Here is a 14,544-nt window from a genome sequence, read left to right on the forward strand (position 1 = left end):
TGAGGGGTGTGACGAGTCTCTGGAATCAATGGCATGTCCTCCAGCTGGAGGCCGACTGTGGAAAAAAGTAAAAGGAGCTGAGGAGGGGTGATTCTTATCTCCGTGGCCCGTCAGTTTTTGGTGGGCTACCTTATTTCTTTCTCCTGTGCACCTTTTCCAAATATATAGAGATATAAAAAGGACAAGATCATCACCAAAACTGTTAAACAAAGCAGTACTGCCATCTTCAAAATTCTCCTGAAAATACAGTAACAACTTTAGGTATTAAGTAATAAATCAGTATACTCAGGAAAAAAGTACTAATTACACAGAGTATTGATGACAGTTCTGTTCAATTCTGTCTATAAAATCGGTGGCGTGACCTCTTGTGAAGAAATATTTACATATAATTTTAAAGAACTCATACTTTTAAACGTAACATTCTCTTCAAGAGTTCTCTGAGAAACTGGGCTGGCTATATTAATTTGCTTCCAAATAGACAAAGTGAATGCTCATTCAGAAAATGCAGTAGAAAACTCAAATTCATATTTGCTTGAATATTTTCAGATGCTGCAATTCTGCAATTAAAGTTTAAGTATATTTTTTAATTGAACTTACGTGGCTAGAATTCGTACTGAATAGCGATAGATGAAGTTTATGGTTTATGTATTTTTTGCAAGTTTTAAATTAAGTTTGTAAGTTTCCAAAGGCTGTGGATGATTAAATGTTTTTGCTACCTGTATTCTAGAAGCTGAATAGCACCACTGCTCTGCATGATGAAAATAAACAGTGGCTGAAATAAAAGGAGTTGGATTTATTGTCCTCCTCTGCCCAAAAATACACCTTATACTTTTTCCTGTATTGTCTCTTTAATAAAAAAATGATAGTGGTGTAACAGTGGAATTTGTAATTATATGTACTAACACATGAAAGCCTTGTTGCAGTCTGTCAACACTAAGAATTTGCACAATGCTAATGAGTAAGTTAAAATGTAATTGAACTCTAAGCTTGGTAGGCATCAAAACAACAGTTTAGATTCAGTAAAATTGTTTTCTAACTTGTAAATTAAGCTCTACTCATAGGATGTTCAAGTGTATATTAAATCTATTGTGATTATGCAGAATGAGGACATGCTCTTCTTGTGTAATATTCTTCTGTCTACTCTTAGGGTAGTTGCTGGTTCAAGGTTTTATGTGGAGTCATCGTCGAGTTACAACAGTTACTTGTTTATCCAGATAATCCAGTTAATGCTCTTGCTTCTAGATACAATAGGTAGCAACACATAGGGAGCCCTTTCTTGACACAGATCACTGTCTTCTGTGCCTTGAATTTAAGATGCGTAGTTCTTGCCCAGACCACCCATTTCTGTGGGTAGTCCTGCTGGGGGGAAGTTAGTGGAGCTGGACTTGTTCAGGAAGGCTGAGGAGGCTTCTTGCACGGACAGTGGGGTGGTTGCTGTGATTGAATGTGGTGCCTTTGTAACAACTGTGCCATGGCCCACCTGTGCTCCTTTTTGTTGTCTTGTGTCTAAAAGATTATCAGTTTAACAATGAGACGATATTGGAGAAATGAGAGAAAAGGCTGTTAGCAGAAGTTTTGAACAAAAGTTGGCCAGTTGTGCCCAAAATGAAGTTTTGCCTGTTGCAATATAAGGGGGAAGATGGCATCTCTTATACTTACAACTTCTGTCAGCTAACTGTTTTGTTGTGGTAGTATGGCTAATTCAAGGGTCTCTTTTTATTCATCTGGCAAGTCCAGTTATCATTAAATTATTCGTATTACTCTTCAGGTTATAAGGGGAAAAGTTTTACTCTATATTTAGTGGTAGAGCATTTGAGAAGGCAACTGCAAAGCTTTCTTTTCATCAATCAGTCATGCTTTAACTTTTTCTGTAGGTTACTGAAGAGATCAGTAGTCAATCTGACAACTTCTGAAGAGATGGTTGCAAAGAAGAACAGAATTATATCTTGACTTGTGAAAGTTACGTCACAGTTTTTGGGCAAAGGTTATAAAGCTTAGAGGGAAAGAGATGGAGGATAAAACAGAAACCAATATTGTTGTGGCCCTATCTTGAAAAGACTAACAAACTGGGTTCAGACAGTGTTGAGTCTCATCCTCAATCAAATAAGGTTGTAGCAGGACTAGGTAAGATCTGTGTGAGAGTGGCAAGCCCAATGAAAGTGTAGAATGATGTATTTTTTTTTCTTGCTACGAGAATGACTAAAAAATCATTTCCTAAACAGTAGAGAGCTTAAAGGGCAATAAAGTGTGACAAATATCTATAAAAGCACATTCAGCATGGAGAGGCAACCGTGAAACCATTAACACCGTCTCCTGGTGGTAAGACCTAGGAGAGACACTCAGCTGAAACTATCGAATGGCAAACTGTTATCTAGAAGTAGCTAACTATTCACACAGTGCACAAGTGAACTGTGAAATACAATCCTGCCCAATGTTTTGATGCCCCGTAATTCACATGGATCTGAAGAGCAATTAGATAAATTCACAAGGGAAAAATCCAACATATGCTGTAAAACACATATGCTGGCTCAGGGGAGCTTTGAGCATCCAGCCTGCTGGGTGCTGGGGCTGTACTCCCATCTTGTAGTGGTGTACTGTTGTATTCTTGCCCAGGCATCTGGTGCTGTTGGAGAGTAGATCCTGGGCTAAATAGCCTCTGGTCTGTCCCATTCCAAAGCCTTTAAGCTTTATGTCCTTATGACTTGACTGCTAAATAAATATTCTTCAAAGGCTCTAATTTTCATTCCTCGTAGGACTCTTAATGTAGGACACACATATACTAGAAAACATGCTCGGGAATGTTCCCAGTGAGTGAAGCAATCTAATGTGGAATAATTTTCATCTCTTATTAAGATCTCTGTTTGAAGACAGGACGATTTCAAGTTGTCAACTAGGAACGAGCCTAGCTCATTTGAGTTCTCAAACCATGCCCAAGAATTTTAGGAGTTTGCTAGTTGGCATAGGCTAAAATCATGCCAAAGACCATTTGAACCATTAAGCAATGTAGACAGTTGCGTTCCAGGACCTTGGAGTGGACCTTGGAGTGTTTCTAGGCACTGTGTAATTTACAGTTCTAGCCTGAGTATTGCATTTCTATCCAGTCTGAAGTACTACACAGAAAGAAATTTAGTTGTACAGTAGGGCTTCTCTGTGTGACTACCGTAGTTGCTGATCTACCCTTTACAGGCAAAGTCTCTTTGCTGATATTATGAGCGAGAACAAACATTTCAATTGGGTTCTCATGCTGTCTAAATCTTGTGTAGAAGTCAAAATCTAAAGCATAGAAGTCATTTGGGGTCATTTGAACTTTACTGTTGCCACCTGGGAAATCATCAAAGGTGATGCCTAGAACAAGGAACAAAATTAAGAGATGCTTTGATGAAAGTTGAAATGTAGAATTTGTGATTTTTACCTTAAAAGTAATAGCTATCTTTTCTTTTCAGACGATGTCTTCAGCAGTTGTTCAGATATATACTGCAGATCGCAATGCCATGTGGTCAAAGAAATGCTGTGGTGTAGCTTGCCTTGTAAAGGACAATCCGCAGAGGTCGTATTTTATCAGAATATTTGACATTAAGGTAAGCATTTTTTTTTCTTCTTCAGACTCTTTAAGCTTGGTTATATTAATTCTCCATTTGGAATTGAATGAGTGTAGGTTATTGTAACTACAAACTCATAGAAATGCTCAAGTAAATGATTGTGTTTTAAGCAGTGACTTTACAGTGCGTATTAATAGGCAAGTGCAACTTTCTCAGGTATTCTAAATTTAAATCATTTAATAGATGTCTGTGTTTACAGATTAAATAAATATCAGATAACGATTTTCTCACAGCTCACAAAAGCTGTCCTCTAAAGATCTGATTAGTCAAACTAGTGAACAGTTAGTGTAATGTCACTGGTATGGATAGCTATCAAAATTCTAGCAGATGTTGCTGCTTTGGGTCATACAAACAAAATAGATGCTGTCTTCTGTATGAGTGAAAACAATGTTTTTGATTAGTGGGTTGGTATATGTGAAAACTGAAGTACAAACAAGTTTGATTTGTTTTTTTTTTTCCCCCCTCACTATATATGCTCATACTGAAGATCTTTGTCCTATTCTAGAAATTCACTCAAGACAGTGGGAGCTATGAGACAAAGTATCCAAGATGTGTTTTTGTAACAAAAATGATACTGAGAAGCATAAGTCCTGCTGACTTTGCTGAGACTTTGGAAAGCTTCCCATTATCTCTGCAGCTAGGAGCAGCTTGTTATCTGTCAGCATTCAACGCTCAAAGTCTCTCAGATTTGTTGAGGATTGCCATTTGGCACTTGCATTTGACTTTGTGATTTGGTCACTTGAGTATTGGATTTAGTAAGAAACCTGTTCCTTGGGTGCTGAATTATAATGCCATTTAAATTTATAAAACCTCTTAAAAAGGTGAGATTTTTTTCGTTCCCTTGAAGTTAACTGTTCTCAAGTCAAGCCTGAAATAATAAAATATAAATAATAAAACTCCTTTATTGTTACTGCTGTTATCACCATATCCCTGTCACTGGTCAGTATTGCTGCTCCCAGTATCACTATTGCAGGACTGTAGAACTTGAAAGATGTTTTTTTAAAACATCCAGTAATTTTAACAGAACACGGTGACCTGATGGAATACTTTCTCTTCCACAAGTTCCGGTGTATTTTGATTGAACTCATTAATTGGATTAATAGCAAGGTAGATGCTTAACACCATGCAACTTCCAACTCTTATTGGGTTCTATTGTGAAAGAAGTTAAGCTCTGCAATTTGTCTTGAGTTTTTTCAAAATCTCTTTTTTTTGTGTCTCTTATTTCCAGGATGGGAAATTATTGTGGGAGCAGGAGCTGTACAATAACTTTGTATATAATAGTCCTAGAGGATATTTTCATACCTTTGCTGGAGATGTAAGTCTCAACGTCTTTGAATGCCTATTTTAAAATGTCTTTTATTTGAACAGTAGCTTCTTTTAACATAAATGAGGTTTTTATTTCATTCTGTAAATTATTTTTAAAAGTGCAATATTACCTGCGTTCCTTGAAACTTTTAAGCTTATTCATAAAAGGATTTTTTTGTACCTCAACTAGAAAGCTTAATCCATAGGACAGAAACATAAAATGCAGTTCTTTATTTTCAACTCCCTTTAATGAAATTACATTTTGACTTGCAGATGATGTTTGTGAAGTATCATATATTCTTAAAGCACAGATTTTCCTCTCCCCCCTTTGATTTCAAGCTACTATATTTTGCTCAAACTTGTTAACCATGGTCTCTAGAAACTTGATTAGTAGACAGACATTCCTAAGATAGACTGTTTCACTAAGACTTGGTTCCAAATTTTCAGTGATGATTTTTTCTGATTATACCTTCAGAAGGTGTAAGAAAACCTTTAAGAAAGCCTTTGAAACATTTTCTTAGTCATGGGTGGGGGCATATTAATGTTTTTCAGACATGTCAAGTTGGTCTTAATTTTGCTAATGAAGAAGAAGCTAAACTATTCCGCAAAACAGTAACAGATTTACTTGGACGACGGCAGAGAAAATCTGGTAAATATTCAAATTAATCTTAAATTCAGGCTTGTTTGTGTTGTTCTGGGGGGAGGCAGGAAGTTACTCCTATGCCCAAAAGCTACTGGAGGCACTACTGCCATATTTATATTTAGAAATAATTGTGTTATTGAAGCGTGCTGCTTTTCCCTATTGTGCAAAAATAATCTTTTTCTTAAATTAACTTAGCTTACTGCTCCTTGCTGTAAATTTCCTTGTAAGCTGAGACTCTAAGGTTGTGGTGTTTGAAAATACAGATCAGGAGAAAGCAAAAATGGTAACCTGTCAGTGGGAAAATAAGAAATCTTTCTAGCTTCTGAACTGTTTTCACTTTTGACTAAACCCTCTTTTAACTCTGGGCTGTTAATAACTGATTTGTTTAAACTCAGCCCAAGTGGGTTGTAACAAAGATTTTATCATCTGGTATGTTCAGTAGTTCATATGAATGAATTTTTGGCATTAGTCCAGCGTTTAGTGGAGAAATATCTATTATTCAAAACTAGTGATCTTGGTGGAGGCCAAGAACAGAAGACATAATGTGCCTCTACTCTCCTTAGCAGCGCAGGACAGTCTGAAGCACAGTATGCTTTTTGCCAGCTGCAAGATGCTTTAGGAACATGGTCAGTGTTTTAAAGGGAGCTCAGGCTTCCTGCAGACCTTGTCTTGGTCCTTTTCCAGGGAGCCCATAAACGACTTGCCTGTCTGACAGCCATATGTCCATGAAGAATAAGATGATATAAAACATAGGCTGGGGACACATGGATGCGCTCAGGCTTGCTGTAAGCTGTAGTGTGGACTTTCATCCAAGCTACAGGATGTGTTTTTATAGTCTGTTCTGGAATTGAATTACACGGTGATGCAGTGTAGGCTAATGTAAAGGGAGGAAGCCCTCATCTTGGAGTGCCATTCTTGCAAGTATTCTTAGGAACCTGCATGATCTATATATATTCACTTGGATTTCATTCAGGTATGGTGACTCAGGTGCAGAACATTTGTTCCAGAACCTTAAATGGCTTCTTTAAGATTTCATCTGCTCAGAATTAGAGTAAACTCATAGGGTTTCATGAGAAGAAATGGAGTCATTAAGAAGTGGCAGTAATAACGTTTCTCATGCTTGTTGTGTAACTCGAATATTATCAGACATACATCAGGGTTGGACTTGATGATCTTAAAGGTCTTTTCCAACCTAAATGATTCTGTGATTCTGTCTCCTGCTCCTGAAGTTTCACTCTGTTATGTGTCTGAACCACAGTGCTACAGTGCACAGACATGACTTGGGAGGAAATATGTTTGCATTATTCGCCTTAGCAAACTTTGTTTGAATGTAGTGGTTCAGTCAGACTTCCTGTTCACACAACAGAGCTTCACCTCTCTTCTTCCACATAGAGTTTTTCTTCACAGGACCACATGAGTTTTCCATGTTTACTCTTTGAGCTAATATCTTGGTTTGTGTGCTCAAACTCATGTTGTAGTATGAGCTGATTTCATACATTTTCTTTTAACAACTCCCCTTCCCCAAACATTTACAACTTGAAGACAACTTCAATTAAAAAAAACCCAAACAACTAACCAATAAAACCCCAAAACAAAACCAAAAAAACAAAATCAAGACAAAACCTCCCCTAGTTTTTTGCCTTGCAAAACAAGAATTGAAAACAATCGTGAGATTCCTTACTCAAGCCACTAGATGGAGTTCTGTATGTCACTGATATGACTGTCTAATTTTGCCTCTAAAATCATGGGCTTTGCACTTGCCCAAGTCAAAGCTGATTTTCTGTCGTTTTTTTACATATTTGTTTATATATAAATGTTTGTATAAAACATTAATTTATACATAGATTTATATGCAATGTACATGATATCTCAAAGTTGTATATTATTTATAATGTATATATAAATTGTGTGTATAAACTCTAATGGATCTCAACTTCTCAAACACAGAGGTGATAGTCTGGTAGTTGTGATGCTTTTCTGTTTCAATGGGATTTTTACTCCTATGCCTTCCAAAATATGTTTCCTTTCATAGCAGCACCACCTGACAATGCTTTCAACTGAAATGAGTACTCCGTGATATCACTTAGTACCCTGTTATGCCATTCTGGGCTTGCTAGAAGACTTTTCCAGGTGTCTTATGGAAAGCTGATGTTGTTGGAAGGTAACAAGAGCAGCAGTTCTGGCTCATGAAACTGTCTTGGTGCTGAGACTAGTACACAAAATACTGTCCAACAGCTGCAAGAAGAGGCAGCAGTATTCTGCTCTTCCTCACTCAGTGTGAAATGCATTCCAGTATACAGATAACTCCTGAGTAAGTGCATCTGGAGTTCCAGAGAAGTGAAAGTTTGACTCCAATGTGCAAAAGCTTGCAAACGTATAAAATATCTAATAGGGAACAGAATGAGGGATAAAGGCAGAGAAAAAAATTACTGATGTGTTGTCTTAATCTTTTTAGTATCAGTCTGGTTTTCATCTAGCTAAATTCCAAATCATTTTTTTTTAAAAGTCAATTACATTCTTAACCTTAGTTTAGGAAGAAATTACTAAAATAAGGTAATTTTTCTGGTAGACTTACTTAAATAATCTGTAGATTTACTTGAATAATCTCTCCATTTAATTCTTAAACTGATCCCAAATAGTCACCCTGGTAGGCAGGGCAAACAGTGTGTTTCGCTTCTCGGTGTAGTACATTCTACTTTTGAGTATCCTTGCACATAGGTACCATTAGTTTTTATTTTTATTATCTTGCCTCAGAAATGTTAATGTGTGTACACACACAAGTGTTCTCTCCACATGCTGAGCACTCGGGCATAAACAGGCAGCAGAGACGTGTGGAACAGAGCCTTGTTCTTAACCGCCTTTCTGAAGTAGGTGGCTTCTTGACTAATTTTTATGGACCGCTTGCAGCTCATGGGTGGGAGCTGTGTTAGCCCGCTCTGAAACTGCTTTTCTCCTCCACAAACTTTTAGCCTTTTTATGCACTTCATAAGCTTCAAGTTGGGTACTTAATGTGGAGAGCTTTTTTTTTTTGAGCGTCTTTGCTCACAGCTTTTGTTTTTATTGCCTGAGAGACAGGGGCATCTCTGAAGTGCTCAGCTTGCATTGAATTCAAGTCTCAGCAGAGATCATTCTTGTTTCCAGGAATACTTATTGAAGGGAGCTGTATTTCTTGGACATAGGCAGCTGGTGAAGTTGGTCTGTTTCAGATCATTAGGCATCTCCATCTTCAAAAAAAGGAGAAATCTGCTACTCTCTAGTCAGGTCATCTGCACTTCAGAACAGTAGTTCATATTTTCTAGACAGCAGTGGGAATCACGAAAAAACAGGTCTAAAATATTTGGGCCACAAGTTAATCTTTTATATACCCAGCAAAAAAATTACAGGAAGTGTTTAAAAAGTTTTGCTTTGTTTTCCACTATCTTATCTCTTGAACTCTTTCTTCTGATGAAAATTGTAATGGATTCCCATGATTTGGCACAAGGCCACTTAACACTTCTATGAATACCTCCTGCTTTTGCCAGCTTCCCATCCTGTGCCAAATGACTTGCAATAGTCCTGCCTTCTCCTTTGCTCTCTGAGTTGTTGGATAAAACTCTAATTATGTTCCAAAAGTTGTTTGGCTTTTTTTTGGCAGTACAAAATAAGTGGTTTCTTAAATTGAATATTCTAGGAAGAGAAAGCACAGTATTTGACCAAAAAGTCTTCCTCCCCCCTGACCTGATACGTTTTGCTGGGGTGCTCTTGCAGACATTCTCCATTTTTGTGACTAAAACTAACCTGCCGTGAGCTGAGAGGCAACTGTCTGTCTTTAGAAGACTTGCTCAGTGAAAGTTGATTCTCAAGGGGTTTTGGTCACCTTCCTCTGAAGGTTTGATGACCTTGACAGGTTCTTTATTCCTATCTGAAGACCAGCTGACTGATACGAGGCTGACTCACCTTGCACATTTAGAATTGTAGATTTTTTATTTTTTTTTTTTTAAATATTAGTAGGACAAGGTCAACACCATCTGTGGAAGCACCTTCTCCTTTCCCCTTATGTTTGTGTCTGGAAAAAACAAGAAGTTAGCAGTTTTTCTGGGACTTGCTGAAAAGTGAAGTGTGTGTGTTACAGATTCTCAGTACAAAAATCCTGGGAGTCTTTGTTAGATTTCAGATACTCCAGATCTGAAAGGGAGGGATGCACAGCCTTCCTTATAGAGCCATGTTTTTTGGTGTTGTAAGATGACAAACTGCTTACCCATAAGGGTACTGCTAAATCCAAACTTTTTAAAAAGAGTGCATGTATATGCACACAAATAGTGTAACTGTGTACTGGGAGTTTGGAAGGATGGTTGCAGGGTAGGTAAACGTTATTTGTGGTGGATAGGAATTAATAGTGAGAGAAATCTCCTTTAAAGGAGAAATTACTGTTATAGGCTGAGAGTACTGAGGTGTGAAATATTTACAACTACATTTTAAATCATCAACCCAAATTCTTCATAGTCTGTGAAACAGTTTGGCATTGTGAATAGAATATCAGATTAGTACTAAGGAGATTCTAGTTCTGTTCCGCATTGTTCAGTTACCTGTTGGATAACATAGGTGAAGCATCTTGCCCCTCCGCGTCCTATTTTCTGTGCATAAACCCAAAAATAATTATAATATATTTTAGGTTCTGTGGCAGAACAATACTGTATAAAAGTGCTAATTGTATTTCAAATAAAAATTAAGGAAGTGTCATTCAGTGGAAATCAGAAAGCATAACGCTTCAAAAATCTTGCTTTGATGGGTTGTACCAAAACAGCTACTTTTTGAATATTTCACCTTACTTTGGAGTCATAATGTCTGAAACCAGCTCCGTAGCTATTTCCTTATGCTCTTACTCAGTTTGCTCACTTGAAATCGGTGCTTGTTATGTAAGATTGGGTTTTTACTGTTCTGTAATGCTTTTTTTTAACTGCACAGCATGTAGGCTTTAATAGATTGTTAAGTTTGAGTTTAAGATCATTAAAAGCTTTACTAGAAACTAAAATTTACAACAAATTTTCCTGTGATATCTATGAATAAATAGCTCTTTTTCTTTTTCAACAGAAAAAAGACGAGACCCACCAAATGGTAAGGTTTTTGCTTTAATCACTGCATTTTATTTTTTCCTATTGCTGTCGCTTACTGTTTACGTATAGCTTTGTTTTGGACTTTTTCAAGGTAGTCATGCGGTGGCAAAAGCAGTAAACTCTTACTCTGGAGGTTAGGGTATTTGTCTCGGTTTTGTTCTCTGGTGTTTGTTTAGTTGTAGCTTGAAAGATTTGTGGCTTAGCTGGCATTTGTAAAGAGTGTTTTTGGAGGAGTATGTTTTGTTGCAGTTAGGACAATTTCAGCTTAAACTGAGAGAAAACTTTGTACTTTGCATTTGCTGCTTGGTCTTCAGAATATGCATATATAGGATCACAATACAGAACCTTGCTGAAATTAAAAGCCCGTTTGTCTAAAGGTAGACATAATTATGTCTGTATATCTATGCATAGATATCGTCTGTCTATGATCTATAATAATTTCATAAAACATCCATAAAGTTTCAGTTTTGGTGCATCTGACTAGCTGTGTAATGCAGCCTTTTGGTCATATGTCATGTGTTTGTCAATATTAAACTTTTTTGCATGAAGGATTATTTGAATCTATTTGCCTCTCAGCAGTTCATGTCACTGGCATGAAGACAGAGGTTCTTCAGGAGATCCTCTCATTAAATTGATAAACATAGTCAAAACTATGTATCGGCTTGATCCAAAAATTTTTTTACTATCTATTCTAAAATCAAGTGGAAAAAAGTGCACATCAATGAATATCAAGTTTGGAGTCTTTGTAGTTCTGAATTCACACTGAGGTTAAAAAGTGATTTCTCCTGTGATATTTCTGGTGGTGATCCACATCATAGGTCATATCACTGTATCTGTTAGTTTGCTGCTTGAGCAAGGGTATATAGTCAGTTGATGATCTGAGGTCCCCTTATGGCCTGAGAGGGAAATCTTAAATTTATACTAACCAAGACATCCAAGCATCTTGGTAGGTCACCAAAATAGGTAATCCTTAACTAATCCTGAATTATGGGAGCTACTGATATCTTTTATATCCAAATAAAGCCTCCCTCATATGGAATACTTTTAAAAAAATTATTCTTTCGTAAACATTGTTTTGAGGAAGTTCAGGCAACCATTGGCTTAGACCAGGCGTTTTTAGTATCAATTCCTTCAACTATGATTGGGTTGTTTAGTTTTGAAACAATCATAGTAATACCATCCATGATTGCCCTACCAGATTTTCTGAGCTTTCAGAAGGTTTTAACTGTTCTGCCTCTTGAGTGACATTTGCTTCTGCTCACCTAAATAGTGCATCCCTGATAGCAATGTCTTGCAGAGCAGATGGGAATTAAAACAGTAGTAGTGACTGTGTAGTGCCACCTACCACAAAAAATTTAGCCTTGGTGTCTACTGTAAATGTTACTAACAGTAACACAATTTATTTGTCTAGTTTTCCATCTGTGATTGGAATAAGATTTAAGAAAACTAAATCTGCAAAAACTTTTGTGCTTAAAATACTCGCATAATTCATCCTGTAAGACCCCAGGAAACAACACTTTTTTGAGATAAATATTGCATATTAAACTTGGATTCGTTGATCTTGTGCCTTTATCTTGACTATTCTGTGGAATACATAGGTTTATGCCCAGTGTTTCAGCTTTATAATCGCTAGTCAAAGCTCTGAGCATCTCTGCTTTTTTTACTAAACTGTTTCACTGGGAGTCCATGTACTCTTTCACGACCTGTCTTCCTTATCTGATTCTGTCACGTTCTACAATGCCTGGCTTCTCTGCTGGCAAAGAGTTAGGTGTGTTCATGTCCTCTGTAGTCACAGGTGAGATATGCTCAGCTCATGGGTTATAGCCTGTGTGTTTCAGCATTTGGAATTCAGACTCAAGCAGATACATACTATCATCACCATGTAACTGGGGAAAAAACTGTTGTAATATCAGCTGGTTTTTCTTTTACTCTCTGTATGCAGTGGAATTCTGTTGGGGGAAAAAAGGGAACACCTGCTTTTTTTGTACTGTGTATCAATGCATAATTATCTTCAAAACTGAAAAACAATAACAGTCACATTTCTGTACTCACATGATCCATGCTTGAAATACTATGGGGAATTTTGTTTTAGTGGGGCTTGTTTGTCTGGATTTTCTGCATATGTTAAAGCTGCATGGAAAAAGCACTCTTTTTGTATGACGTTTTCAATGATACGGATTTAAGATTTATTTTTTTTTTTTTTAGAATTGCAGGATTAAAATCAAATTGGCATTAACAGTTATGTAAAATGTATTAGTCTGTAATTTCCTGGGGTTTATGTTCTACTCATTTGTAATAGCTAGGTCTCTTTATGCAAATAAAGAAGAGTTATTGTGGTTGAACTAACCTCTTAGTGAAACAAGGATTTGCCAGAGAATTAGGTTTTGAGGAATCTTTAAGAGCCATGTGGCAGAATTTTGTTTCAGCTGTTAACTAGAACAGTTTGCGTTTATTGTAGGGCTGCCTGTAGTCTGGGACAGATGCCTAGAGAGGTTCTAAATAAAATACAGAGAATTTCATAGAATTAACATATAAAAATGTTCTGTACTACATTTGTTGGAGCCCCTTCTGAAGATGTCACAGATATTGGTAACAGTGGATGCTTAAGGCCACTGTACTGTCAGGTACTTCCTAACGATGAGCTCTATATGCCTCTCTCATCTTCATTTATTGAGCTCTCTATACCTGCTGGGGAAGGTGCGTGTCTTATGATGGGAAAGATTTTACTGGACATAAATATGGCAGTTCTAGAAGAGTACAATTCTTTCCAAGGGTCTTTTATCTCTCGTGGACATCTAAGGTCTAAACCTGACGGTAAGAAAACTTTTCATCTTTAAGAGGTTACTGTGATCTCCTGTATGAATATTATTATTAGTATCAAGGAACCAGGCTATCAGTCCTTGATTTGAGCTCAGCTGAATAAAACTTCAGTTTGCAAATGGCTGCTGTTTTACATGGTTAAAAAGCATGTATGGTTAGTTTAGGATTTTATGTTTTAAAAGGTGCATTTTCACCTTAGGAGTTGTGAGAATAATATCCCAAACTTTCTAGCATTGCAAATGCACGTTTCTTTTTGAATGACAGTACACCTGTTGAAAGAACAAATATCTATATAATACGTGAAAATAGAATAGAATAAGGAAAATATAATACGTCATTAAAGTGAAAATGAACTCCTACAGTGTTTTTTGGTTTGTATCTAATGAAATTAAGACAGTAATTATCAATTCATCCTGAAGACTTCATTTAACTCCGCTTATTAAGTTTTGGGTTAATAATATTTGATGATTAGTGAATTTAATGCAAACTTTAAGTGAGACTTTAACAATGCAAATTGTTTTGCATAGTTGCAAATGTGGTCAGTTTGTGCTTTGGCATTATCAAAGGACAGTTGTCTAGATCATAGCATTTCCAGATCAAAGCATTTCCCCTTAGCAGAAAACATTTCACAAATTCTTCTTGCAGTTTCAGTTCAGTTTAAATCTTGTCCTTCAAGACTCTTCCAGGAACGTAGGAGTTATTGTGGGTTTAGATGAGTTTTGTCTAGCCCAGTGTCGTGTTTCTGTTCTTGTTTCTTATTCTGGGCAGTACTATGGTTTCTGCTGAGGTGTTAAACTACAAATGTCAGCTATGTTATCCATTGTGTTGTCTGCTTCACCTTTCTGATTCGAACTTTGGACCGTGAAACCTAAAGCTCGTTGATCCTTTCAGAGCGCTTAGGAGGACTTTGAATTATCTGTGCAAAATGCAGTTATGAAAAAATAGTGTCAAAATAAAGTTCAGATATATCAAAGTCCAATTAGATGTTTTTATCATCTGCCCAGTAAGACTGGATGCATAAGTTTTATTTTAATTTATTGACTAACCATTTGGTAGTAACTCATAGGGAAGTAGAGGATACTTT

The 14,544-nt window shown here is 36.8% G+C and overlaps 1 protein-coding gene across 2 annotated transcripts in view; it reads left to right on the top strand.

Moving 5' to 3' along the window:
- WASL (WASP like actin nucleation promoting factor) overlaps positions 1-14,544 on the top strand; it is a 49,910-nt gene that overhangs the window by 23,790 nt on the left and 11,576 nt on the right. For both annotated transcript variants that reach the window (XM_086610530.1, XM_086610529.1), the window contains exons 2-5: positions 3,444-3,578; positions 4,828-4,914; positions 5,457-5,553; positions 10,618-10,641. In XM_086610530.1, coding sequence (XP_086466656.1) covers positions 3,444-3,578; positions 4,828-4,914; positions 5,457-5,553; positions 10,618-10,641 — 343 coding nt within the window. The remainder of the gene's footprint in view (positions 1-3,443; positions 3,579-4,827; positions 4,915-5,456; positions 5,554-10,617; positions 10,642-14,544) is intronic.

The sequence above is a fragment of the Tauraco erythrolophus genome, chromosome 4 (assembly GCF_009769465.1).
Source record: "Tauraco erythrolophus isolate bTauEry1 chromosome 4, bTauEry1.pri, whole genome shotgun sequence".
NCBI classification, from domain to species: Eukaryota; Metazoa; Chordata; class Aves; order Musophagiformes; family Musophagidae; genus Tauraco; species Tauraco erythrolophus.